The sequence below is a fragment of the Tiliqua scincoides genome, chromosome 10 (assembly GCF_035046505.1).
Source record: "Tiliqua scincoides isolate rTilSci1 chromosome 10, rTilSci1.hap2, whole genome shotgun sequence".
Taxonomy (NCBI): Eukaryota; Metazoa; Chordata; class Lepidosauria; order Squamata; family Scincidae; genus Tiliqua; species Tiliqua scincoides.
Genome location: NC_089830.1, coordinates 29,450,078 through 29,474,125, shown reverse-complemented (window position 1 = coordinate 29,474,125; position 24,048 = coordinate 29,450,078). Strand labels below are relative to the sequence as shown.

General features: G+C 57.1%; 1 protein-coding gene across 1 annotated transcript in view; it reads right to left on the bottom strand.

Annotated features, from left to right (window-relative positions):
• SPTBN4 (spectrin beta, non-erythrocytic 4) overlaps positions 1–24,048 on the bottom strand; it is a 47,457-nt gene that overhangs the window by 3,971 nt on the left and 19,438 nt on the right. Inside the window, exons 18-31 of the mRNA XM_066639040.1 lie at positions 21,936–22,026; positions 20,354–20,530; positions 15,017–15,280; positions 7,278–7,502; positions 6,648–6,737; positions 4,973–5,251; positions 4,622–4,752; positions 4,329–4,533; positions 3,317–3,694; positions 2,533–2,777; positions 1,983–2,121; positions 1,366–1,450; positions 727–923; positions 113–627 (exon numbers count right to left, since the gene is read on the bottom strand). Coding sequence (XP_066495137.1) covers positions 113–627; positions 727–923; positions 1,366–1,450; positions 1,983–2,121; positions 2,533–2,777; positions 3,317–3,694; positions 4,329–4,533; positions 4,622–4,752; positions 4,973–5,251; positions 6,648–6,737; positions 7,278–7,502; positions 15,017–15,280; positions 20,354–20,530; positions 21,936–22,026 — 3,021 coding nt within the window. The remainder of the gene's footprint in view (positions 1–112; positions 628–726; positions 924–1,365; positions 1,451–1,982; positions 2,122–2,532; positions 2,778–3,316; positions 3,695–4,328; positions 4,534–4,621; positions 4,753–4,972; positions 5,252–6,647; positions 6,738–7,277; positions 7,503–15,016; positions 15,281–20,353; positions 20,531–21,935; positions 22,027–24,048) is intronic.

The window sequence follows — 24,048 nt, the reverse complement described above, 5'->3', positions numbered from 1 at the left end:
TTCAGTGGGGCTTCTGGTCCCCCTCGCCCACTCTCAAATAGACCCAGAGGCCTCTGGGCAGGTTGCAAGGCGCCCAGCCTTTCACTGTGGGCCCGTCAGTCCCGGTGCTCACCCGCCTGCCTTGGGGTCACTGCGGGGTGCCTCTTGCTCGCTGGACTCCTGCCGTTCCAGCCGCCGCTCCAGCCACCGCTCCCTCCGCCGCTCGGCCTGCTCGCTCGACTCCTGACGCTCCAGCCGCCGCTCGTGGCGCTCCCGAGCCCTCTCCGCATGCGCCTCCAGCCGGCTTGCCTTGGGCTCCGGCTTGCTGGCCTCTGGCTTGGCGGCCTCAGGCTCACCGCCCCTTTCCCGACCGCCAGCCTCGGGAGCTGGTGTCTCCTGTAGGCGGTCAAGCTCAGGTTGCAGCCGCTCTGGCTTCAGCTCCTGGCGCACATAAGCCACCTTGGCCTCTGGCCGCTCCAGGGGTTCTGGCTTGGCCTCTGGCCGGCTGCGCAGTGGGTCCTTCTCATACAGGGGTTGGCGCAAGAGGGAAGCGGTCTTGGCGTTCAGCTCCGCGGGGTCCGCGAAGACCTTGCGGCCTAGAAGGGGGGTCGGCGGCTGCTTGCTCTGCTCCGCCTTCAGCTTCTCGATCTGGTGGAGAAGGCAGGCAGGCAGGCAGGGGTCAGCTCCGCACTGTCCCCCTGGGTCATGCCCCCCCACGCACCGGTGCTGCTCCACCCCTGCCTGTACCGTGGTGAGGCGCCGCAGGGAGCTGAAGCGCTCCTCCCAAGCCGCGGCCGCTTTGCGGAAAGCCTCGTGGCGCCGGATGAGCTGCTCCACCTCGTCCACACTGTTCCCCAGCTCCCGACTCTTCAGCAGTGGCTCCTGGGCAGTGAGCCAGGCATCAGCTACAACCGCCTCCTGGGCGAACTGGTGCACCTCCAGCACTGATGGGGCGGGAAGCAACAAGGGATGCCACGTGGCCACCGGCAGAGCGCTGGTGTCAGTCTCTCTTCAGCACTGAATACAGGTGAGGGGCTAGACGCAAACCGAGGCTGCCCCCCAGCCGTTCTCCTCCTCAGGTTGCCAACCACTCCCCACTCTTAAGACCCAGGGCAGCCCCAAAATGGTCCTGGCTGGAGCTTTCACAGTTCTTATCAGAGCCAGTGCTCCTCCAACTGGCCAGAAGTGCGGGTCGTGTGCACCTCCGCGGACTTTTCCCATCTCCACACCTGGTCCCAAGTGCAATCAGTGCCCCTGCAACCCAGGGCCAGCACTGCACTGCGAAGGAGAAGCCTGTGCAGGGGGCCATGTGGAGCCTCGGACTCCCCCCCCCCAGCCTTTCCTCAAGACAGGGCACCTCCGGAGTTCCAGCCCACCCTCACTCACTCTGATGCAGCCACTCCCAGTGCTGGTCCCACTTGTCAATCATCTCCTTCTTCTTAGTCATCAGCCTCTCCAGGTGGAGTTTGATCTGCAGAGGAGGAACAGGCAGAGTTGGGGTGGGGTTCCTGGCTCTGCCTGTCCCCGGAGAAGCGTCGCCCCAGTGACTCCTGGGACACCAGAGTTGGGGGGCCAGGGCACCCTGTATTCTCATGGGACCCACACGCCAATGTGCAGAAGATGCAGCGCTCCCAGGCTTCACTGCAACTGTGAAGAGCAAGGAGGGATGCAGAGGCAGCTGTTCCTGGACACACAACACCCACTTTGTGCAGGTCGAATCTTGTGGCTGGGGTTTGGAAGGGGGCAGGAGTGGGGAGCCCCCACTGCATCCAAAGTTCTGTGGTTCCTGCGGGGCCCAGATGGAAGCTGAGTGCAGAGTAAGCCAATGCGGCCTGTCCCAAGGTGCGGAGAAAGACCATGATGGAGGCAGGCTGGGTGAGAGGCGTCAGGGAAACCCTGAGAATTTCTCACCCCAGGCAGGCAGGCAGGCAAGGGAGCAGGACAAGGCAGGTTCTGACCACACCTAATGGCCCAGCCAGAGGGTTGTGGTGGGGGCTCCTCACCTCCTCCGAGGCAGGGCTTTTATTTAGCACCAGGGTCTTCCCCAGGTCCACACAGGCGGAGATGTTCTTGTTGCGGGTCTCAATCTCACTCTTCAGCCCCTGGTGGTAGTTCATCAGCACTTCCACCGTTGATACGTCCCTGTCAGGGGCAGCAGACAAATGTCAGGGGAAGGATGAGCAGGGCTGGAGCACACAGGGAACACCAGAAGGGGGGGGGCAAATCTCTGCCAACTGGTCACATTTCCAGGACTCCAGTGGTAGAACTTGGCTCCTCCCAGGACAGAGCAGGGTTCAGAAGAGCTGCCCTGCTGGTAATTCAGGCAGGCAGGCTGCCACTGAGGCTAGCAGAGACCCCTTGCTCAACACCCTTGTCCTGGGACGTGACTTGTCAGGCGGCGGCTGGCGAGCCTCCCCAGACCAGAGAAACGGATAGTCTCCCGCCCCAGACTGCCACCCAAGACCTCACCACCCCACTGGTCCTCAGCAGGCACCGAGGCAGGAGGGGGAGGGGGCCTTGCCAAGCAGTGCCCTGCGCCCTGCCCACACCCACCTGGGCTTCTCGCCGGTGCCAATCTGGCAGATGATGGTGTCCATCCAGGAGATGAGGTCCCGCACCATGCTGGCGAACCGGATCTTGTCAGCGGTGGTGGTGATCTGCAGCCGGCAGTCTTCACAAGAGCTCAGCAGCTCCTTCCAGGAACGCATCACTTCCTGCTCCTTGGTGGCGATGGCCTCAGCGTTCTCACCTGCGTACACCGTCCGCAGCTGGGCTGCCACCTCCTGCAGCTGCCGAACCTGCTGGGCAGCCCACGGATAGCAGGAGGCTGTGATGCAGTTGCCTTCCCTCACCAGCCCTGAGTCTGAGTGGTGGTTCCCTGCCAGCAGGGGTGGCTGGCAACAGGCAGGGGGCAACAGGGAAGAACAAGAACAGCGCAGAACATCCACAAGCAGCCGTGGGGCAGCAGAGTGGGGCCATAGCTCCATCCCAACTGGTCCTTTGGGACTGCTGCGGTGCTGGTGGAGAAGGGCCTAGGCAGGCCCTCGGGGGAAGCTGCTCCACAGCCTGGGTGCCGCCCCGTCCCAAGCCCACCAGCCACACCTCGAAGGCAGGGCACTGCTGCCGGCTGTAGCAGGTGCCAGGGCAGGGGCAGCCAGGTGCGCGCGCAAGAGGCAGACCCTGGGCTGCTCTGCTTGGGACTCCCTGCAGCACTCTGCACCGTGCTTGGGACGGAGAAGGGGCTTCCCAAAACACTAACGCTGCCGGACTCCCTCACTGCCTGGCAGAGGGGGGTCTGGGCACTATCCAGAGCAGGGCCGCGCCACCGAAGCCTCACCTGCGTCACCAGCATCTGCACGTCGTGCTCAAAGGAGTGCAGCATGCGCTGCAGGGTGCTGGCCGAAGTCTTGGCCTCCCGGGTGGTGACCTCTGGCAGGCGCTGCTTCTTCTCCTCGATCTGGGAGAGGACGTCCTTGCAGTCGCTGAAGAACTTGTGCAGCTCATGGGAGGCGGCCAGCATCTGCGCCCGCGTCTCTATCAGCTCCAGGAGGTCGGCCCAGGCCTCGTTCACGCCGTCCTTCCACTCGGCGATGGTTGCCGCATCCACATGCCCATATTCAATCAGCTCGTCCACCATCTGGTTGACAGCCGAGATCCGCTCATTGCCAACGTTCCCCGTCTCGTTGGCAAACTCAGTGAACTTCTCCTGAAGCAGCTGCAGGGATGGTGGCAGGGCGGGACCAGAGCATGGCGGGGAGAGTGGAATGCGGCACGCAGAACGGAGGCAGGAGAGGAAACACAGGCAGGAGGGGAAGGTTAGCCTGGCCAACGGAAGAATCAGAGAGCAGCTGCCCTGGAGGCTCTTCCCTGGATTCCCACCGCCGTGCCGAGCAGCGACGGAAAGCATTTGGCACTGGCTTTTGCCAGTGAACATACAAAGCTGCCTTCGGCCAAGTCAGACCCCTGGCCCAACTGGCCACGCCTCCCGCTCTGCCAGGCAGCAGCCTCCCCCCCCCCCCGGTCTCAGAAAACGAGAGAAGCTCCTGCCCATCATCTGCTCTGCTTATGTCTGCACCAGGCCAAGCGGGGCAAACCTTCCTCATGAATCCTCCGCCTGTCCCAGAACCCACAGCAGGGCTCCAGGGCCAGGCCAGCAGGGCTCCCTGAGGATTCTGCTCTGCCAAAGCAATGCATGTGCCTCTGAACATGTGCAGGGCACCTTCCCACAACTGCTGAACAGCCTTCCTGCTGACTCCCAGGCAAAGAACCCCCCACCCCATCATCACAGGCCATTCTCTCCCTCTACAGGAGAGCCCCCAACCTTAAGTGGGGCCCACAGCCCTGCTCACAGTCACGTGTTCGTAGTCCTGCCCCAGCTCTGGAGAACCGGCCACCACCTCCTTCTCAGCAATCCAGTGCTCCAGCTCGTCCACCTCCCGGTTGAGCTGGTACAGCCAGTACTGCTGCTCCAGCTTGGCCTTGGTCTCCTCCACCAGGTCCTTCAGGGACACATAGAGCCGGTCCACCTGCGACTGGCGCCTGCTGATCTGTTCACTGGCAAGAACAGAGACAGGTCGATGCAGGGGGTCTCGTGCTGGGGGTCGGGGGAACGGGCCAGGGACAAGTGGAGTGCCCTGCCTACCTGTCGGGGTGGCCCAACTCCAGCAGTGCCCGGCACTGCCGCGACAGCTGTGCGATGGTCTCTGCGTAGTTCTCAATGGTCTGCTCCACCATCAGGTGCTTCTTCAGCAGCTGCAGGGTGCCTTGCTCATCCTGGGGGAGGGGCACAGGGGGCAATATGGAGGAGCAGGGGCAGCTGCTGAGAGGTCCTTGGGGACCACCAGCCACTCTGCTCCGTCTGCCAGTTTTCCCGGTCAAGAAGGGATACTCCCATTGACCTTCTTGTCCCACAATGCCCCACCTTCCTGGGGGGACCAGAATTGACCCAAGTTCCATGAGCTCTGCCCTCTGGGAACAGATGCTTCATTCCCACCTTGCCCTTCTCCTCGTTCATCAGGAAGAGCTCCTGCTCACTCAGCCAGGCCTCCACTTCAGCTACATCAAAGTAGTACTGCTCCACTTGATAGGTGGCATCCAGCAGCTGCTGCCGCCGCTCTGTCTCCTCCCGCAAGGCTGCCCACAGCGTCGACAGCTTTTCCAGCAGCAGCCGCACCGAATCGACTTCCGGGCTCTTGATGGTGGCAATGGCGCCAGCACGCTCCAGGACTTCGTCCATCCGGGGCTGGTGCACCTGGATCTCTCTGCATAGGTTCTGGGGGTGGGAAGGAGAAAAATTTCAGGGTGAGGCAAAGCCACCCTTGGGGCAGTGAGGAAAGGGTGGAAGGTTCTGAATGCCAGGGCTCAGCCCGAGAACATGGAGAGGAATAAGGCCTCTCTGAGCGTGTGCAAAGTACCCACTCACTGTGACAAACAAGTTCAAATCACTGGCTTATGTCTGACTCCATCTTGCAGGCCCACAGCCATTTTTAAGCAGTTATGAGAATGGAACAGGACTTGCTAGCAGGCTGAGAAATAGCTCCTTCTCAGGATTCTCACTTTGGACGGGCTAGAAGCATAAGAGCACTGGGCATCAAGGCCTTGCTAATTGAGACTGGGAGCCAGTGTGGATCTGCAGTTGGGAGGGGTCAGAGTCAGGCAGCAACAGCGGCTGGTGAAGTCATTCTCTAGAAACTTTGGCTGGTCTGAGGCTTTGATTGGACAAGAGTGACTTTCAAGGCATAAGGAAGTCTGTTGCTGGGGGGGGGGCTGCTCCTTGCCCTTTCCATCATGGACATCTGTTTGTTTTGGCCATAGTGCAACAGGTAGAGAAGCTGCCCTTTGCTTATGCTCCACAGTTGGCCAGATGCTGAGGAGCTGAAGAGCTGAGCTTTGTTGTTCTAGCGTTGCGTGCATCATGTATTTATTCTCTGAAATACCTGGTTGCCTTTCAAGTGAAGCACAATCCTGTTTCTACTCCCTAATTAAACTGTTCTGTTTTTACAGGCTGGCAGCTTTCTGAGTACCAAGGGAATGGATTCCTCTAGATCTGGCCTCAGCCACTTAGCCAATAACCATGAAGCGAATCAGAGTCTCAAGTCCTCAATCCCTGGAGTTTGGGGCACTCAGAACTGTCAAGGGCTGGGGAGTTGGCCCTCAGGTCTTCAGCTTCCTTTTGGTTAGAGGACTGGCCATTAGAAGGGGTGGAGGCACCTGCCGAAGGGCTGTTTGCCCTAAAGAATCATACACCCGCCCTCCCCCGATTGGGATGTTTGGCAAGTCAGGTGGACGTGTATGTGCTCAATGTCAGGCTTTTCTGCCTGGGAACTGTGCCCTGCTTCTCACAGAGACCGTACAGATAGTGAGATGCACCAGAACACTCTGGGCAGGTGCACTGTTGATTCCCTGGGAGTGCAGGGCCAGCGAGCCAGGAATGTGGACAATTAGTTAGGAACACAGGATTGTGACACCACCAGGGCCAAGTGATCTCTGCTGAGAAACTGTAGGCCAGCTCCACCCCAGCACTGCACCCTTTAGAAGCAAAAAGCCAGGACTGCGCTGGGGTCTCTGGATCCCGAAGGCAGCCCTGTCTTGCTTCAGGATCACACAAGGTCTCTGCAAGAGCCCCCCTTTCTGTGGCCAGTTGGAAAGCCCAATCTCTGTCTCAGTACCTGGTTCTTCTTAATGAACTGCTGGACCGTTTGCAAGTTATTTCCATGATCCTCCAGCATGGCCAATGGGAGACGGTCCTGCACCCAGCTCTGAAGTGGGGAAGAGGAAAAGAATATGGCAGGAAGAGGAGAGATAAATGGAAAGCCACTCTTGAGGACAGTTCTGCAGATGCACCCCCTCCCTAATGCCAAGAACGTCCCCTGGCACACCTCTCCCCCACCTCTTCTATCTCCAAAGCGAAGAGGATCTATTTTTCTTCCTTTGCTAAGTGGTCCTGGATTGGGGGGGGGGGGCGCAATAGATGTATTTGTGCAGGTTCCCTGCTGACTTGGTCCTTCCTGGCTGCACAACACCAGCTGAAGAAGCCTGAGTGACCTGCAAGCTTGCTCCAGCCGTCTGTGCACTAAAAGAGGTGCCAAGAAAGGCCAGGGCCCACATCGGCTGCTTCTGTGGACCTGCTGGGGGCTTCCAGGACTCCCACTGCTCTCAGTCAGGCCTGCAGAGCCCCAGGCTCTGCCATGGATTCCTGGGGTGGGGATCCCTTCCCCAGGCTGGAGACTGCAAGCCCTTCCCTGCTCAGCGCCCCAGACCTGCAGCTCCTCACCACCCACTGCCAGACCCCCACTCACCAGCTCGTCCTCCAGGTCGTGGCTGACCTGGTGCACCTCCTTGGAGGCTAGCAGGATCCTCCGGCGCTCCTTGAGGGGCTCGATGAGGCGCACGATGCGGGTACCGACAGCGTTCTGCTTCTCATCCACCATCTCCTTGCTGGTGGCCTCCAGGGGCAGGGCAGCCACCTGGGCCTGCAGCTCCCCCACCTCTTTGCACCACTCCTCCACCTGCGTCTCCATTGTCTGCAAGGGGGAGAGGGAGAGGAGGGGGCTGGAGTGGCCCTGGAGAGGACAGGGATAGGCGACCACTGACCAGCAGGAGGCCCCGTGGGAGGCTCTCAACTCAGGATCCTGCCTCAGCTACGCCTGCCTGGCTGCAACAGGTCCACTGCAGGCGCTTCCTCAGGGACAGGCTTCCACACAGCCTGCCAGGCAGGGCTGGGCTTGCAGGTCTGGCCCTCCAGCAAACAAGGGCTCTGCCCCACTCCCTGCTGTTCCTTTGGGAAGACACCGGCAGGGTGTGGAGCTCTGGCTGTCCAGAGTTGTATGGATGACATTTTAACTGACTGGGCATCTCATCTCCTTTTAAAATATTGCTACCCGCAGCTAAAATATGAAGGCAAGGCCTGAACACAAAGCAGCTTCCACTCTCCACTGGCCCTGCTCAAAGCGTAGCCTGGACCCTTCCAGCTGGACAATGTGGACACCTTTGATCTCGGAAGCTAAGCAGGGTCAGGCCTAGTTAGTACTTGGATGGGAGACCGCCTGGGAATACCGGGCGCTGTAGGCTTATACCATGATCTCGGAAGCTAAGCAGGGTCAGGCCTGGTCAGTACTCGGATGGGAGACCGCCTGGGAATACCGGGTGCTGTAGGCTTAGACCATGATCTCGGAAGCTAAACAGGGTCTGGCCTGGTTAGTACTTGGATGGGAGACCGCCTGGGAATACCGGGTGCTGTAGACTTATACCATAGTCTTTCGAGACTGAAGGTTGCCAACCATTTGTGTGTACATGCATGCACAGTGTGCGCACTGCTGTCAGCTCCAGCCTGGTCCACCCTCGCTGGGCAGGCTGTCCTGCTGCCCAACAGGAGGCCGCGGCTGTCACTGGGGAGCAACACCGCCTGCAGCTTTGGGACCAGCAAAAGATGTGCCATTCGGCTGGGGCAAGGTGAGCGGACTGTGGTTCCAGAGCTCGGTGTTTCCTGTGAGTCGTCTCCCCCCCCCAAAGACACTCCATGAGGCCCCTGCGGCGTCTGTGCTACAGAAAGGGCAGAGAAACTGTGCAGAGCTCCCAGGACAAACAAGGAGCCGGTGTGAACCGGCATCGAAGTAGGCCTGTGGGGCAGAGGAGCCCTTCCTGACAGACCCTTGGCAAGAGGGCAGGCCACTTGGGCCCACTAGGGACACTGCCCAAGAGCTGCTCCTGCACCCCAACCTTCCTTCGCTCCCTCGTGCAAGTTGGTGTTCAGGTCAGGTTGGTGGTATAAAAAGCCCTGAGCTGTGCCTCATCCCTGCGGGTACTGGGTAAAGAGAGTGAGACGGGGCTTGGCCGCTGCTTCTTGCCCAATGCACAACCACCGCATGCAAGAGGGAAAGGCCAAAGGGAAGCTGATGCACTGGAAGCCAGCCAAGGGCCTCTCCTGCTCATGACGCCAACTGCAGGCTCAGGAGAAGCCTGTCCCCACCTGCAACTGAACCCAAGCACAGGCAGAGGAAAGAGTGGCACCTTCTCCGCTCACTGGTCCTGGCACCACTCGCCTCCTGTCTGTGCTCTGCTGTCTCCCTCCTGAGACTGCGAGGCCCTTTCGCGAAGCTGGGTCATGCATGCTGATGGCACTCTGCAGATGCACGGAGGGCCCATCTACACCACCATTACCCAATCCAAGTTGACTGGTGGAGCTCTGTCCCTCCCCCTTCTCCTTCAGGGCCTACAATAAATTATCTGTCTGAACTCCCAGAAGGCACATGCCACAGTCCCTCCCCAGAGGCTGTTGAGAAAACTCCGCAGTCAGGGAATTAGAGGGCAGGTCCTCTCCTGGATTAGGAACTGGTTGAGGACCAGGAAACAGAGAGTGGGTGTCACTGGGCAATTTTCACAATGGAGAGAGGTGAAAAGTGCTGTGCCCTGAGGATCTGTTCTAGGATCAGTGCTTTTCAACTTCTTCATAAATGACCTGGAGTCAGGGTTAAGCAGAGAGGTGGCCAAGTTTGTGGACGACACCAAACTTTTGAGTGGGAAGACCAGAAGAGATTGTGAGGCACTCCAGAAGGATCTCTCCAAACTAGGAGAATGGGTAGTAAAAAGGCAGATGCGTTTCAATGTACCTAAGTGTAAAGTAATGCACATTGGGGCAAAAAACCAAAAATTCACATAGGGTTCTGAGTATCTGTAATAGATCAGGAGAGAGATCTTGGGGTGGTGGTGGACAGCTTGATGAAAGTGTCAGCCCAATGTGCAGTGGCGGTGAAGAAGGCTAATTCCATGCTTAGGATAATTACAAAAGCTATTGAGTAAAATGGCTAATATTATAACACCATTGTAGAAATCAATAGTAAGGCCACACCTGGAGAATTGCGTCCAGTACTGGTCATCACATCTCAAAAAGGTTAGATTAGAAATGGAAAAGGTGCAAAAGAGAGCAACTAAGATGATTACTGGGCTGGGGCACCTTCCTTATGAGGAAAGGCTACGGCGTTTGGGCCTCTTCAGCCTAGAAAAGAGACGCCTGAGGGGGGACATGATTGAGGCATACAAAATTATGCAGGGGATGGACAGAGTGGTTAGAGGGATGTTCTTTTTTCTCTCACACAACACTAGAACCAGGGACGTCCACTAAAATTGATTGTTGGGAGAGTTAGGACAGACAAAAGAAAATATTTCTTTACCTGGCGTGTAATTAGTCTGTGGAACTCCTTGCTGCAGGTTGAGGTGACGGCATCTGGTCTGGATGCCTCTAAAAGGGGATTGGACACATTTCTGGAGGAAAAGTCCATCACAGGTTACGAGCTGTGATGGGCATTGTGTAATCTCCTTGTTTCATTAGGCTTTCTGTGAGAAAGTTGCAAGGAACTGGCCAGGGCCTATGATAGGAATTTTGTCAGGAGGTACAAAGTTTCTTTTGGGCCCCTTCCCAAAGGAGGAGGGGGGCAATGGGGACAGGCAGAATGTAGGGGGGGAGCAAAATAAAGCAGGGGGAAGGTGCCGACAGCCACAATAGTCCCTCACCAAAGGCTACTGAAAAAACTCCACAGTCAGGGAATTAGAGGACAGGTCCTCTCGTGGATTGAGAACTGGTTGGAGGCCAGGAAGCAGAGAGTGGGTGTCAATGGGCAATTTTCACAATGGAGAGAGGTGAAAAGCGGTGTGCCCCAAGGATCTGTCCTGGGACCGGTGCTTTTCAACCTCTTCATAAATGACCTGGAGACAGGGGTGAGCAGTGAGGTGGCTAAGTTTGCAGACGACACCAAACTTTTCCGAGTGGTGAAGACCAGAAGTGATTGTGAGGAGCTCCAGAAGGATCTCTCCAGACTGGCAGAATGGGCAGCAAAATGGCAGATGCGCTTCAATGTCAGTAAGTGTAAAGTCATGCACATTGGGGCAAAAAATCAAAACTTCACATATGGGCTGATGGGTTCTGAGCTGTCTGTGACAGATCAGGAGAGAGATCTTGGGGTGGTGGTGGACAGGTCGATGAAAGTGTCGACCCAATGTGCGGTGGCAGTGAAGAAGGCCAATTCTATGCTTGGGATCATTAGGAAGGGTATTGAGAACAAAACGGCTAGTATTATAATGCCGTTGTACAAATCGATGGTAAGGCCACACCTGGAGTATTGTGTCCAGTTCTGGTCGCCGCATCTCAAAAAAGACATAGTGGAAATGGAAAAGGTGCAAAAGAGAGCGACTAAGATGATTACAGGGCTGGGGCACCTTCCTTATGAGGAAAGGCTACGGCGTTTGGGCCTCTTCAGCCTAGAAAAGAGACACTTGAGGGGGGACATGACTGAGACATACAAAATTATGCAGGGGATGGACAGAGTGGATAGGGAGATGCTCTTTACACTCTCACATAATACCAGAACCAGGGGACATCCACTAAAATTGAGTGTTGGGCGGGTTAGGACAGACAAAAGAAAATATTTCTTTACTCAGCGCGTGGTCGGTCTGTGGAACTCCTTGCCACAGGATGTGGTGCTGGCGTCTAGCCTAGACGCCTTTAAAAGGGGATTGGACGAGTTTCTGGAGGAAAAATCCATTATGGGGTACAAGCCATGATGTGTATGCGCAACCTCCTGATTTTAGGAATGGGTTAAGTCAGAATGCCAGATGTAGGGGAGGGCACCAGGATGAGGTCTCTTGTTATCTGGTGTGCTCCCTGGGGCATTTGGTGGGCCGCTGTGAGATACAGGAAGCTGGACTAGATGGGCCTATGGCCTGATCCAGTGGGGCTGTTCTTATGTTCTTATAGTCTTTGGAGCCCAGGTCTACTAGGCTGCGATGCAGAGCCCAGGTCTACCTGATCATGCAGCTCTGGCAGCTGGATAACGTCATGGAAAACCAAACACATTCCTAAGTCTCTCTAAAAGCTTTGAAATATAGAAAACCGATTGCAGAAAATTAGCATCATTGTGTTTCGGCTCACACTAGAATGGACCAAAACGAACTTCTGCAGCAGCAGCAGCCCCGCAGCTGGTCCGGAGCTTCCATACACTCCTTCGTGGCTATAGGATCCACAAGCCAAAGAGCTGCTGTGGCAGGCCAGTCTCCTCCCAGATCTGACACTGTGGATCACGGGTGCATTCCTGAGCCCAGTGTGCGTGGCTTGCAGCAGCAGGTAGCACTGCATGTGCATGGCTGTGCCTGAGCATGTGTGTTCAGGTGAGACAGGAAAATGTCAGATCTCAGGAACTGTCTGAGCCCCTCCTTTGGCTCCTGGGCCCCCTTTCTGACCCTGGGCCCCGGTACAAATTACGCCCTTTACCCCCCTCTCCTAGGCCCTGGAACTGGCAACAGGAGGCTGGTCTCTTGTTGTCTTGTGTGCTCCCTGAGGCATCTGGTGGGCCACCAGGATATCCAGGAAGCTGAGCTAGGTGGGCCCTGGGCCGGATCCAGTAGGGCTCTGCTCAGTTTCTTAAGAACTGTCCTCCTGCAAAATGGGTGGTGGTGGAATCTTACAGGGGAATCCTCAGCACTCTACGAACCTATAATTCCCAGGGCTCCTTGGGGGAAGTCATGGCTGTCAGATCCCAGAGCCAAAGGGTTCAAGATGTCCTGTTGCAGCAACCGGGCACCAATGGAGTAGCAGCGCTTGTTGGGTGGGTGGGCAAAATAATGTGTTGAGGCTGGCAGGGGGAGCTGAGCAGTGGCGTTGCAGGGCACTGACTGCCTCCAGATGCTCCCCTTGCATTCTTTCCCCAAGTAGCTGCTTATTCCAGGAGAGTCTCCAGGTGTCCCACCCTGCACCGCACTCAGATTTCCCCGGCCCTCCCAGCCCCCTTCTCTCCAGGTGCCCCCTCCCAGTCTACCAAGCATAGCATGTTTGAAATGGAGCCCAGGGCCATGGAGGAAACAGGTGAAATTACACCGAGTTCATGGAAAACAGAAAGGTGAAAAAAGATGGAGAAAAAGAGGGAAGGGGGGATTGGAGAAGGGCCAGGTGCCCCCCCCCCAGCCTCCAGGAGGACATGAGGAGCCAGGCAGAGCGGGGTGGAAAGCAACCAAGGACAAAGCACAGATGGATCCAAAGAAAAGGGCTACTGTACCGCCATGCAGCGAGATGAGACAAACCGCACTAGGATGTGGTGATGAGCAATGGCCGGCGCTGAGCTGTCTTGGGCTGCTGGGGATGGAAAAACGGAGAGGTCGGTGTGATAGGCCAGCGGGGGCACTCTGCCTGCGTCCTCCCCCAGGAGCTCCAGGATGGTGGGCCGAAAGTCAACGCTATGCTGAGAAGCGGCAGCCCCCTAGACCCCTGGCAGGTCACGCCCAGCCGAGGCAGCCTGGGAGACTCAGTGCCCCCTACCTGAGGCCACGGGCTCTGGATTCCAGTCTCAGCTGCCACCTGCATGGCTTGTGCTCCTATGGCACATGGTCACAGCTCCCACAGATGCTGCTGGACAGACAGGCACCAGCTCCACCTGCCAGGCCGCACATGGCCTTGGAGAGCCTGGTCTGGGCCTGGATGCAAGGTGGCCTGCAACAAGTCCCACCCGAGCTACTCTAAGCTCCCCAAAGGCCCAGGCAGAGACAAAGCCTGCAAAACACCTGAGAGTGGGGCTTGCCTCAAGGCCAGAGCCTCTGCCTCAGAAGCGCCTTCTCTGAGAGGGGGAGCAAAGTCTGGGCAAGTGCAGCCCTCCAACCAGGCAGATCTCCAGTATTTGACTCCATCAAGTCAAAAGGCTCTGGATGGCGCTCTTGAATCTAGAATTGGCCCTTCCCGAGTTCAGAGGTTGGCCTCCTGAGGTGCAGCCAGGCCTTTGGATAGCTGCAGGGCACAGTGGCGGGGACAGCACACCCCACCAACCGAGCCAGATGTGAAGGCAGCAGACGCAGCTCCAGTGAGTCCTTCTCACCTCTCCCAAGAACAATCAGTGAGCAGGAAGGCAGAGGCAGGGTAGGGAGGATCCACACTCCTCAGTGGACTGAGCACCCCCCCCCCCGTTTGCCCCCCAGGCACTGCTGCCAAGCACCTGCCAATGGTCACGAACAGGCTGGCACCCCCTGGACCAACAGGGGCCTGGACTCCTGCATGGGAACAGCCATACGGTCACCACTGGATGCCACTCTCAAGGGAGTCCCCAACTCCCAACCCACTTCTTGGTTGTTGAGGTGTCGTGTCCCCCCCCCGGCCAAGATGCAATGGCCCCAGTCCCCTGCACGCCAAAGAGGTTCTTAATGGAAAGCCCTACCACGAGGTACAAAAGCAAAGAGCTGGTTGGGGGAGGGGTATGTGACATGACCCGTCTCCACCTCCCCACCCTCCTTCAGGTGCCACGTTCTCACTGAGGAGGGTGGACCTGAGCTTGAGCAGGCCACTTCAGGCTGTGGGGCGCATGTGCTTCCCCACACAAGAAGTGCCTGGAAAAAATGAGAGAGAGGGGCTCCAGCCTGGCCTTCTCCTGCCATGCAGGGGGAACGTTTTTGGGACAAAGGCGCATTTGGCTTCTTTCTGCACATAAAATAGGCCACACCCCGTCTCCCCAGAAAGCGTTCAGCCACACCAGCCTCCACCAGCACCAGGAAGTGGTACGGCCCAGGCACACGTTCACCCACCTGAACTAGGCCTAAGGGAGCCAGAAAGACCTGCCTCCCTGCTCTTCAGAGTAACCAAGGCAACCATACAGAACAGGATGGCCCCTCCAGGCAAGGGCCTTCTTGGAGAAGGTCTCCCCTCCCAGGACTGGAGGAAGATCCCATTCTCTCTGCAGAAAGTGTCCCTGACTGCTCAGCAAGAAGCCCCGCTGTGCGGCCCCCCCGTGCCTGTCTACTCCCAGTCCCCACCTCATCCTACAGCTAAGAGTCTGGAAAAGGAGACTGTGTGAGGCGCCCCCCCAAAAAAAAAATCAATGGCCCCCAGTTCTGGGCTGCCCAAGATACCATCTGCGACCAGCACCAACCCTCCCCCAGGACACCCCGATTCCCTCCTCCCTGCCAAGGAAGCCCGTGCCCAGCCTCCTCCCGTGCAAGGGCTCTGGTCTGGAAATCAGCCTGGGTATGACACTTGCTGCCCTCCCCCACTCCACCCCTGGGCACCCACCTGCAGCTTCTTGAGGTTGCTGTTGACGCTGGCGAGGTCCAGCCCAGTGTCCACCGCCTGCAGCTGGCTTTCCATGCGCAAAAGCCGCTTGTCGAGGTCAGCATAGCTCTGCACCAGGTGGTCTGCCTTTGTGGCCTCCAGGAGCTGCCGGGCCTTGGCCTGCGTGGTGGACTCCAGTTCGGCCCAGCACTGCCGGATCTCCCCCAGCTTCTTCCTCACCGATTCTGCCAGTTCTGGCTTCTCCTCAATAAGCTGCTGTCCTTCCTGGCAGGGTTGGGGGGAGAGCAGGTCAGACAATTGCATGCCAGGTAACAACTGGCCTGGACCCCAAACCATTCCTCGAAGGAGCCCAAAGCCTGGATACAGGTGGCAAACAGGCCTATAATGCCTCTAATTCTGCCATGTGACCCAGGAAACGACTCTTCATGCTCCTGCTGGTCCAGAGGAATAGAAAGGAAACCTGGGAGGCCCTGAGAGTCTTCTCCAGCAGCCCTCCCACACCTGCTCCTGGGACCCCACCAGGCACTGCCCTGGAACTTCTGTCCACAAGGCCCGGAGAGATTCTTGAGACACCGAATGCTCAAACGCACGTTGTGCTTTTCCCACATGTAGCTGCTATATGTGGCACAGTATAGCGCTCTGTGGCACTCACAGAGCCATCACCGGGTGGAAGCAGCAGCACACGGGGCCAACTGCAGAGGACGCCACTCACTAAAGAGGCGTCAGGGGAGCCCCCAGGCCTCAGCACCACTACCAGGGATGCGACGGAGTCTGCAGCTGCAGCTGCCCAGCTAGGCATCTGATGTCCCAGCACCACTGTCTCAGTGGTCTGGAGGACACAATGGTCCCCTTTCTTTCAGACCAGTGCCTCCTCAAGCGTGGAAAAAAGGAGGCACTGAGCCTCTCTGGGCTACCTGGAAGCTGCCCCCTCTGCTCTGGAGACCTCAATCTCAGAGGTGCTCCCAGGAGCTGCCTGTGTTCACTCCTCTCAACATGATGGTGACACAAAGGCAGAGGCTTCTCCGGAGATCTCAGCTGTTGCATCCGCACCGGAAAACCTTTCCCCAGTTAAACACATTTTGTTTTGGAGCAAAAACTGCATCCAGATGAGCCTCCACAGACAGGGCAAGTTGTGCCAGCTGTTCTGATTGGCTCTCCCCCCAGACTGTCCCAGGTGTGCAGGCATGTGCCTCTCCTGGGATGCAGTACCACAGGGGGCCTCTTCAGGGTACTGTGGCTGGCAGGAGGCCCAGGAAAGGGCAGATCATGGCCAGCCTGTGGCTGTGTAGACAGGCCAGGATTTGGTTCTTGTTTTCCTAATCACTGGGCCACGGGTGGGGGGGGGGGAGCTCTCCCTGGCAGCATTCTTAGGCCCTGGAGGTGGCAGGGAGTGCAGACCGGGGAGGGTGGCATCACCCTTGCATTCCTGCCAACGCTGTGTGCCGACCGCTGCCTCCAATGCCTGGGCACTGCCAGGATTTGTGGGTGCAGAAGGGCAGGCTGAGCAGGTGGCGATGGAGTTGCCACGGGCTCTGTGGGAGCAACTGTTCCCACCAGCTTCCCTTTCTGCAGCTACTTCAGCGATTGTTCTGCCTTCTGCTTTGCTGCTGGGAACAGCTGCAAATCCAACCAGGAGCAGAGGGTCGGTCTGCCCAATAGCCTGAAGCTACAGAGGGCCTCTGCTGTCCCCCCATGTCTTTCTTACTCTTTCCCCACAAGACCAGCTGAGCACAAAGTCAGGCTGGAAGGCAAATTCTGTGAAGATCAAAGGGACGGATCCACGCTAGAGCTAATTCTTTACTCTCAGATGTTAGACAAGAAGTGTGACAAGGCGGCTGCAGGCAGCTGGGTTCCCCTCCCCCCATTTCCCCACGTGTATCTTGCCCTCCTCAGGGGATGAAGAAGAATTTCTGTATAACATCCAGTCGTAAGTCATTGTGCATTATTCTGACTTTTGGTCCAACTTCCTCGAATGTGTATTTCACAAAACATTTACACACTACAAAGATTTAAAACTCTTAGAGCAAAATGCATTTTTTGTTGCATTTAAAAAGTATATTATTACCTGGTTTTGTTTTACTGGTTTTAGTAAAATAGATTATTACGTAATTCCATTTTTATTATTCTCTGTTATGGAATGTTTTATGGAAGATGGGCCTGTAGATAAACTCTTAGCCACAGCTGGTTATGCCTAAGATTGGGGCTACTTACAAGGACATGTAGTAACTAGCTCTATTAACTCTGCAGGTATTCAAGGCCATCTCATGTTGTATGATGTAATATATTGTATGTTATCAAATCAAAGCCACCGGCGGTTCCCAAACATTTGGGTGCCCATTTTTTAAAAATGACATTCTGTAGGGACCTACCTAGCTTTACAAGACTTAAAAAAAGATAATCTAGAAAGAAATAATGTTTTTATTGATTTATTTACAAGTATTAATTTAAAAACTACAAATATTTATTTATTTACAAGTATTAATTAATTAAAAAACTTGGCCCATTTCTCATAATGAGGCAGCCCTAATGAATTGCCTCAAGGCTTCATGGGCTTAGTTATATGACCCAACCCTTACCTGCCCCCACTACCTGTCACTGATGGGGGAAAAACCCACCAGAAAAGAAGATGCTCAAACATTTGTCTCCCTATAATTACATAAGCTTTCAAACTGCAAGAGCTCAGCTGTTGGAAGGGTAGTTAGCAGCAACCTAATTTTTGAATAGCCTCAGGGTTTGAGGTAAGGAGTTCTCTGATCTTTCCATCACCCATGTTTTCATTGGATGTTCTTTGGGACCCACCAGAAATTGGGTCCTGACCAAGCAGGACCCAACTCACAGTTGGAGAAAGGCTGAAAAACATTATGTATAAAAACTGGTGCTGTAAGAAGGTTGCCCTGCCCGCCCAGTTCATCCCCAACAGTGAGGCCTCCCTTTGTAGGGTTGGGGAAAGAGAAGAAAGCAGAATGTGGTCCTAAGAAGGCCACCCTGTCACAGAGGACTGCCACCTTCTAGTACTGAGTGCAGTTCTAGTGGCCCTGCCAGTAACACCTTCCCAAGAGGTGCAGGCACACACTTTCTTGGTTCCTGAAAGAGACCTGAATATCTCCATAGCAACTGGCAGCCTTCACCCTGGACTGGAGCAGGCTTCCACCTTCTGGGGCAGCTGACAAGCCAGACCAAAGAGCCCCACTTCCTGCAATGCAGTTGGTACAGAAGAACACTGTGAAGGGATGAGCAAACAGTTCTGCCCTTTGCTCTTTGGCAGTGTCAAAGTGTTGTAGTTTATTCTGCAGGGTTGGTTGAAGTTCTGCTCCAAGGAGGCATTTTGACAGAAGGAGGTTTGAAAAAGTAAACTGACTGGGATGCAGAAACTTCAGTGCCTAAGTGATTTCCGGACAGACTTTTCAAGCTGAAGAGATGAATGCCTGCAGGCGGGAAGGCCTGGTGCTGTTTGAGAGCCTGGCTGAGACAGGGATTCACTAGGGAGGCTGAGTGGGGTGCATGCATCCTTTCCCCAACCACTCTTTGGGGGTCACAAGAGAGCCTTCCCCATGGACTGTGCAGAAACCTGCTTTTGGATGGCCCCCACATCTCCCCAAGAAACAATTCCGTCCTATCACCTGGGCCTCAGGCTCTGCTGCTCCACCCCCCCCCCACTCTGTCCTGGAGCAGGTAAGTTGGCTGGGCTACCAGAGGTTGGCGGATGAGTGGGATGTCTGGCAAACAGCCCAGAAAAGCAGTAGCTTCCACGGGGTGGAGCAGCTGTGGCCAGAAGGGGACTCAGAAAGCAGGTTTGTTGGCCTTCCCTCCCACTCACATTACAGGCTCCTGCCCAGACTATTCCAGGCATCAAGCTGTGTACCAGCCTCCAAATTCCCCACTGAGAACATTTTCCATACTGTTTTTTATTGAAAAGACCAGCTGAATTCTGCAGAAGACACACTGCAGAGAAAAGGAGTAGGGTCCCCCACTTTCCATCTACTGGCAACAGAGCTACAAAAACCTACCCCCCACCCTACCCCCAGCTGGCCCTCCGCAGCATCTCCTGCGGCTCAGAGTACGGGCCTCTCAGAGACCTTTGTAGCAGCCTCTGCAAGCTGCTGCTGCAAGAGATCAGAGGTGGCACCGTGCCAACAAAAATACCCAGCAGGCCCCAAATGATGCGGAAGGAGCCCCAGCATCCCTCCCGCCAGCCAGCTCTGGGCTGAGGGAACAGACTTGCTTGTGCATATCAGGAAAAGTCCACAGCTTTTTAATGACAAAAATAAACTCCCAAATTAAAAAAAACACACACTAAAAACCATCAGCATTTAGGCTTCCATTTTGGCAAGCAAGAACCAGCGCCTGAAACCAGCAGCAGAAGCCAGAAACAGCAGCAGCGTTTGGAAACCAATCGCTGTTCACCTGCTGGTCAACAGAAATCAGGAAGGCAACTTGTGAGCCCCACAGAGCAGGTGACACCACCAAGAAAGCCCTGTTTCTGCACCCCCTTCACGCTGTTTCTGTAGGGGAGTGAGAAGAGCCTCCTTGGCAGCCTTAAGGGTCCAGGCAGGAGCAGATAGGCCCAGTAGCCCCTTCTGCAGAACTTGGGCCATGCACTTGAGAAGCAACAGAGAAGACCTCCTGCTACGGACCGAGACAGAGCTCTAGGCCCCCAGCCCACTGCTGTTTTCCTGAGGGTGGTGACAGAGGTTTCTTTGCGACTGCTTTGGATGGGGCATGCCACCCAGGAATCTGTCTGGGAGCCTCTGCAGGCACCCACAGCAGCACCCCCTTCCTTCTGAAAAGGCTGCAGGAGAGCCTGACCTCTGAAGCAGGCAGAGAGCAGACACGGTCCTGAGCCACCAAGGATGGGCCACCGCGCACTGACTGAGGCTGGAGCCTCTTGGAACAAGGCCGAGGTCTCTGCTGCTCTGGGCCGCACCACACTAGGGGTGCTGCTCGCAGGACCGGGTGCTCAGCCACTCAGGAACATGCCCTTGTGGCAGGGAGGAGGATTCCAAAAGTAGGCCAGCCACAAAAACACATCTGAACACGTGCAGAGTGCTGGGACCTTCACCCAGGAGCCGCTCACGCTAGAGATTTTCAAGCAGGCTGAGAGAGCCTGGGCAGAAGGGGGGGTCCCTCTGGGGCAGCCAGCAGGAGGCGAAGACAAGCGGCCAGGGCCGTGGCGGGGGTGGAGGAGGAAGCCAGCCCAGGGCCCGGGGGTGGAAGGCGGGGGGGGCATGCGGCAGGCCCACGGCTTGGCAGGCCCCGCAGCAGTGCAGCAGCACGCGGAGGTCACCGGGCGGCCCCCCCGCGCCCCGCGGAGCTGTCCCGGTGCTGAAGCGGCCCTACCTGCTCGATCTTGCGGAGCCACTCCTTGTTGCGGGCCAGCTCGGCCATGAAGGCGCGGTGCCGGAGCCATCGCTTGGGCGCCCGGGCGGGCGGGGGCTGCTGCAGCGCGTCGTCCGGGCCGCCGCGGGGCGCCTCGCCGGCCATCAGCAGCTTCTTCTCGGCCACCCAGCCATCCAGCTGCGGGGAGGCGCGGCGTCACTGGGGGCCGGGCCAGACCCGGCCGCGGCCCGCCTCGCCCCGCCCGCTCCCTGCGCGCGCGCCCGCCCCCTCCCGGACCTGCCTGCCTGCAGCAGCAGCAGGCGAGCGGAGAGCCGAGCAGCCTCCCTCCCACCCGGAGCGCGTCACCGACTGGCGGGGGTGGGGACGGACTCAGCCCGGTGCCCCCTCGCCGCTGCCCCCGGGCTCCCCCGCGCTTGCCGGACCGGCAGCCCGGACGGGGAGAAGGGCCTCGGCCGCCCCCTGCTCTTCCCTCAGCCCAACGGGGGGGAGCCCCGTACGCCGGCAAGCTCTCTCCCGACCGCCTTGTCGGAAGGGGGGGCGCCCAGGGAGCTGCGCTCTCCAAGGCTTCTGCCGGAGCTGCTGCCCTCCCGCAGTCCTCCCGCCCCAAGGGAGCCCTTCCTGCTCGACTCCAGGGGTGGGAGCTCCCCTGCCCTCCCCGCAGGACTCCCCAGAGGCCCCGTGGCCTGCACTGTGGCCTGTGGCGCCAGGGGGTCGCTGGACACCAGGCCTGGCCCGGGCAGAGCCCCACCCTCGGGACGCACAGGCCCTGACCTGGCAGCACACACCCCAAGGGGCAGCAACAATGGGGGGGGGCTAAAGGCCAGTAGGCCCCTCCTCCTCTAGCCAAGTGACCCTCAGGCCCATCCCCTCCCCTACAACCAGCCCCTTCTTGTAGGGCCCAAGGGACTCCTCTGCCACTGCAAGCTCTCCCCAAATACACATCTGGGGGGGAGGGGAGAACTCATACATTTGCCCACCAGGATTAATGAGCACAGTGGAGGAAGAGCTGAGAAACAGAAATGCAGCTCTAACTGAGAAGAGATACCAGTGAAAGTGGCCAATCATGCATCTTGAGATCCAAATGGTCACAGTGCAAGCAGGACCCAGGGAGGCAAGGAAGCCACTGGCATTCCCAAGAAAACACCTCCCCCCCCCCCATTTAATGGCCACAGGCACCCACCCTTCTCCTTTAAGGGGCCTCCTGCCCTCCATCCCTCCTGCAACTTACAGATTCCACCCACTCTCCTTGCTAGGTGTTCCCTGGTCATCTTCCTCATTCAGCAGAACCAAGCCGCAGGGCCTTTCCTGGGTGGCCCCATTTGAGACTGTAGGTAGGAGGTGGTGTGGGGGGAGTCTCTCCATGGGAAGGAAAACCACAACACACTATCAGGGGTCCGGGGGGCTGGTGCTTTTTGGAGTGCGCGGTCAGGCTGGAATTGCCCCCCATTCGAACCTGGCTGCAGGTGCTCGGAAGGCAGCCCAGGGGCCCGCAACAGGGAGACCACACTCAGCAGGCTCAACCAGGCCGGGGAGGGGTTGTGAGCCCCACAGAGCAGGTGACACCTCATGGTGAGCATGGTACCTCGTGGCAGTTCTGCAAAAAGCGCTGCAGCTCCAGGTGGTCACTGAGGCTCTGCCTCCTCTCCTGGGCCAGGCGTCTGTTGTGCTGGCTCCTGCAAAGAAGAAGGGGGTCAGGCCGGGACGGCCAGAGGGCCTGGCGGGGAAGGGGGAGGAGGAGAGCAAGGAAGCCCAGCAGGGACAGAGCGGTCTCCACAGCCCTGCACTCCCGCTCTCGCTCTCCCAGGGTTGTGCCCAGGGCTTAGCTTTGCTGCCTCTCTTTCACTGCCAGTGCTAAATGGGTGCTTTCAAAAGGTCACACTGGGGCCTGTTAAGCAGCTCAGGTTTGGCAAAGTTTGACTCAGCCTGCAATGGCGTTTTAAAAAGCACAATTCCACTGTGCTGCAGAGAAGCCGCTTTGCAGTGCTTACTTCCATCTAGAAAGCCACAACAAATCCATCTTTCTACAGACTCTCTCCACATTTGTTTCTGGTAAAATATTTTGGACGCTGTGAAATATTGCAGATGTCCTGAGCAACAAGAGACTGGATGCTGGGTTGGGTGCCAGGCTCTGGGTCCTTGACCTGGGGCTCGCCCCTCAGGGACTCTGGACCTTGGACCACTGCCAGCAGAAGCTAAAGTGTGACCTCTTGTGCAGCAGCCCGGGGACCGGCTCCCTTGGAACCCAAGCAGAGTTAGCAAAGCCCGAAAACCAGAGTTCTGCCTGAACAGCTTCCGGGCTCTGAACCTCTTATTTTAATCCACTGACAGCTGAAACAAACTGTTCACGACAGCAGCAGCATCGCAGGTCTGGGCACAGCCAAGCTGTTTGCTTGACTTTAATTAGTAGCAGGACTGAGTCACTCGCGCACACACCCCTTATTAAATGCCAGACAAGATAATACTGCATCTGGCATTACATTTTAAAAAATAATTCCAATATTCAGCATCCCCCCCACCTTTAAGCTAAAAGAACAACACAGCCCAGCACTGAGCGAGTTTATCTAACTGGAGCAGATAAATATATTAAGGCACTGACACCAATTAAAATGTCAAACAAAATTAGCACTTGATCTGCCACAAAGGAAGACTTCAAAGGGGAGGCAGCAGCAACTGCATTAATGAGGGAAGGGGGCATCTTTACCAGCTCCCCATGGAAGTGGGGTTTTTTAATTCCACTCTCTTCCTCCTCTCCACCACCCCACAAACGTTTTGAGCCCTCCCCGCACATCTGCTTGCTATTCAGCTGATCGCAAGAACATGACAGAATGCAAGACACTGATAGGTCTGACTGGGTTCCCCCAGGAGGATGCCGAGATGGGGGGCACTGACGTTTTGCAAGTCTGCTTCCATCTCGAGGGTCCTGGGTAAGACACCAGGATTTCCCCAGTGTGCAGGGTCTTAAAAGCAGCCTTCCTGGAAAAAGCTCTTTTCATTTGCGGCTTTTTAAGATAGAGAAGAGTCCTCTCTGGACCCAAATGCGAATGCCAGCCCAAGCCTGTCCTCTTTCTTCCTCTGAAAACCCTGCTTCTGGACGCTCCAGAAGATCCAGCTGTGGCAGGAAACGTAGCGAAGGCATTCTGCATGTGCCCTTGAGAGAAACTCCCCTTTATCACTAGGACTCCTGCTTCAGGGCCAAGTCAGGGCATTCAGGACAGGTTATCAGCTGCCCCCTGGTTCCAATGCCCCAGGCTGTCCATTATTACTGCCCCCACTGCAGGTGGGCAGATACAGCCGAGGGATACCCTGCCAATACTGCAGGTGAAGCTGAGGGAGAGCAACTGATAGCAGTCATGCGGTGGGAGTAGCTCAGTGCCAGCTCCCCCCGTTGCACATTAGAGGTTGGTGGCAGCGTCGATGCTGAACAAAGGCGGCTTAGGGCAGCCCTGGTTGTGATCCGACAGTGTTGTTCTCATGTTGTGGGCTGGGCGGGGGGGAGAAACGCTGTGGCTGGGAGTGGCCTGCAAGACCCTTGGGCTGGAGCCCTGGCTGTCCTTTCTCTCTTGCAGGAGCAGGAAGGAGGAGGGACCAGGGCAGGGTGGGATTGACAGCCCTCCCCCAACGCCTGCCCTGCACGCATGCTGTGCTCCAGTGATGCGCGGAAACCCCAGGGACTTCCACCAGCCTCTGGGGGGGTG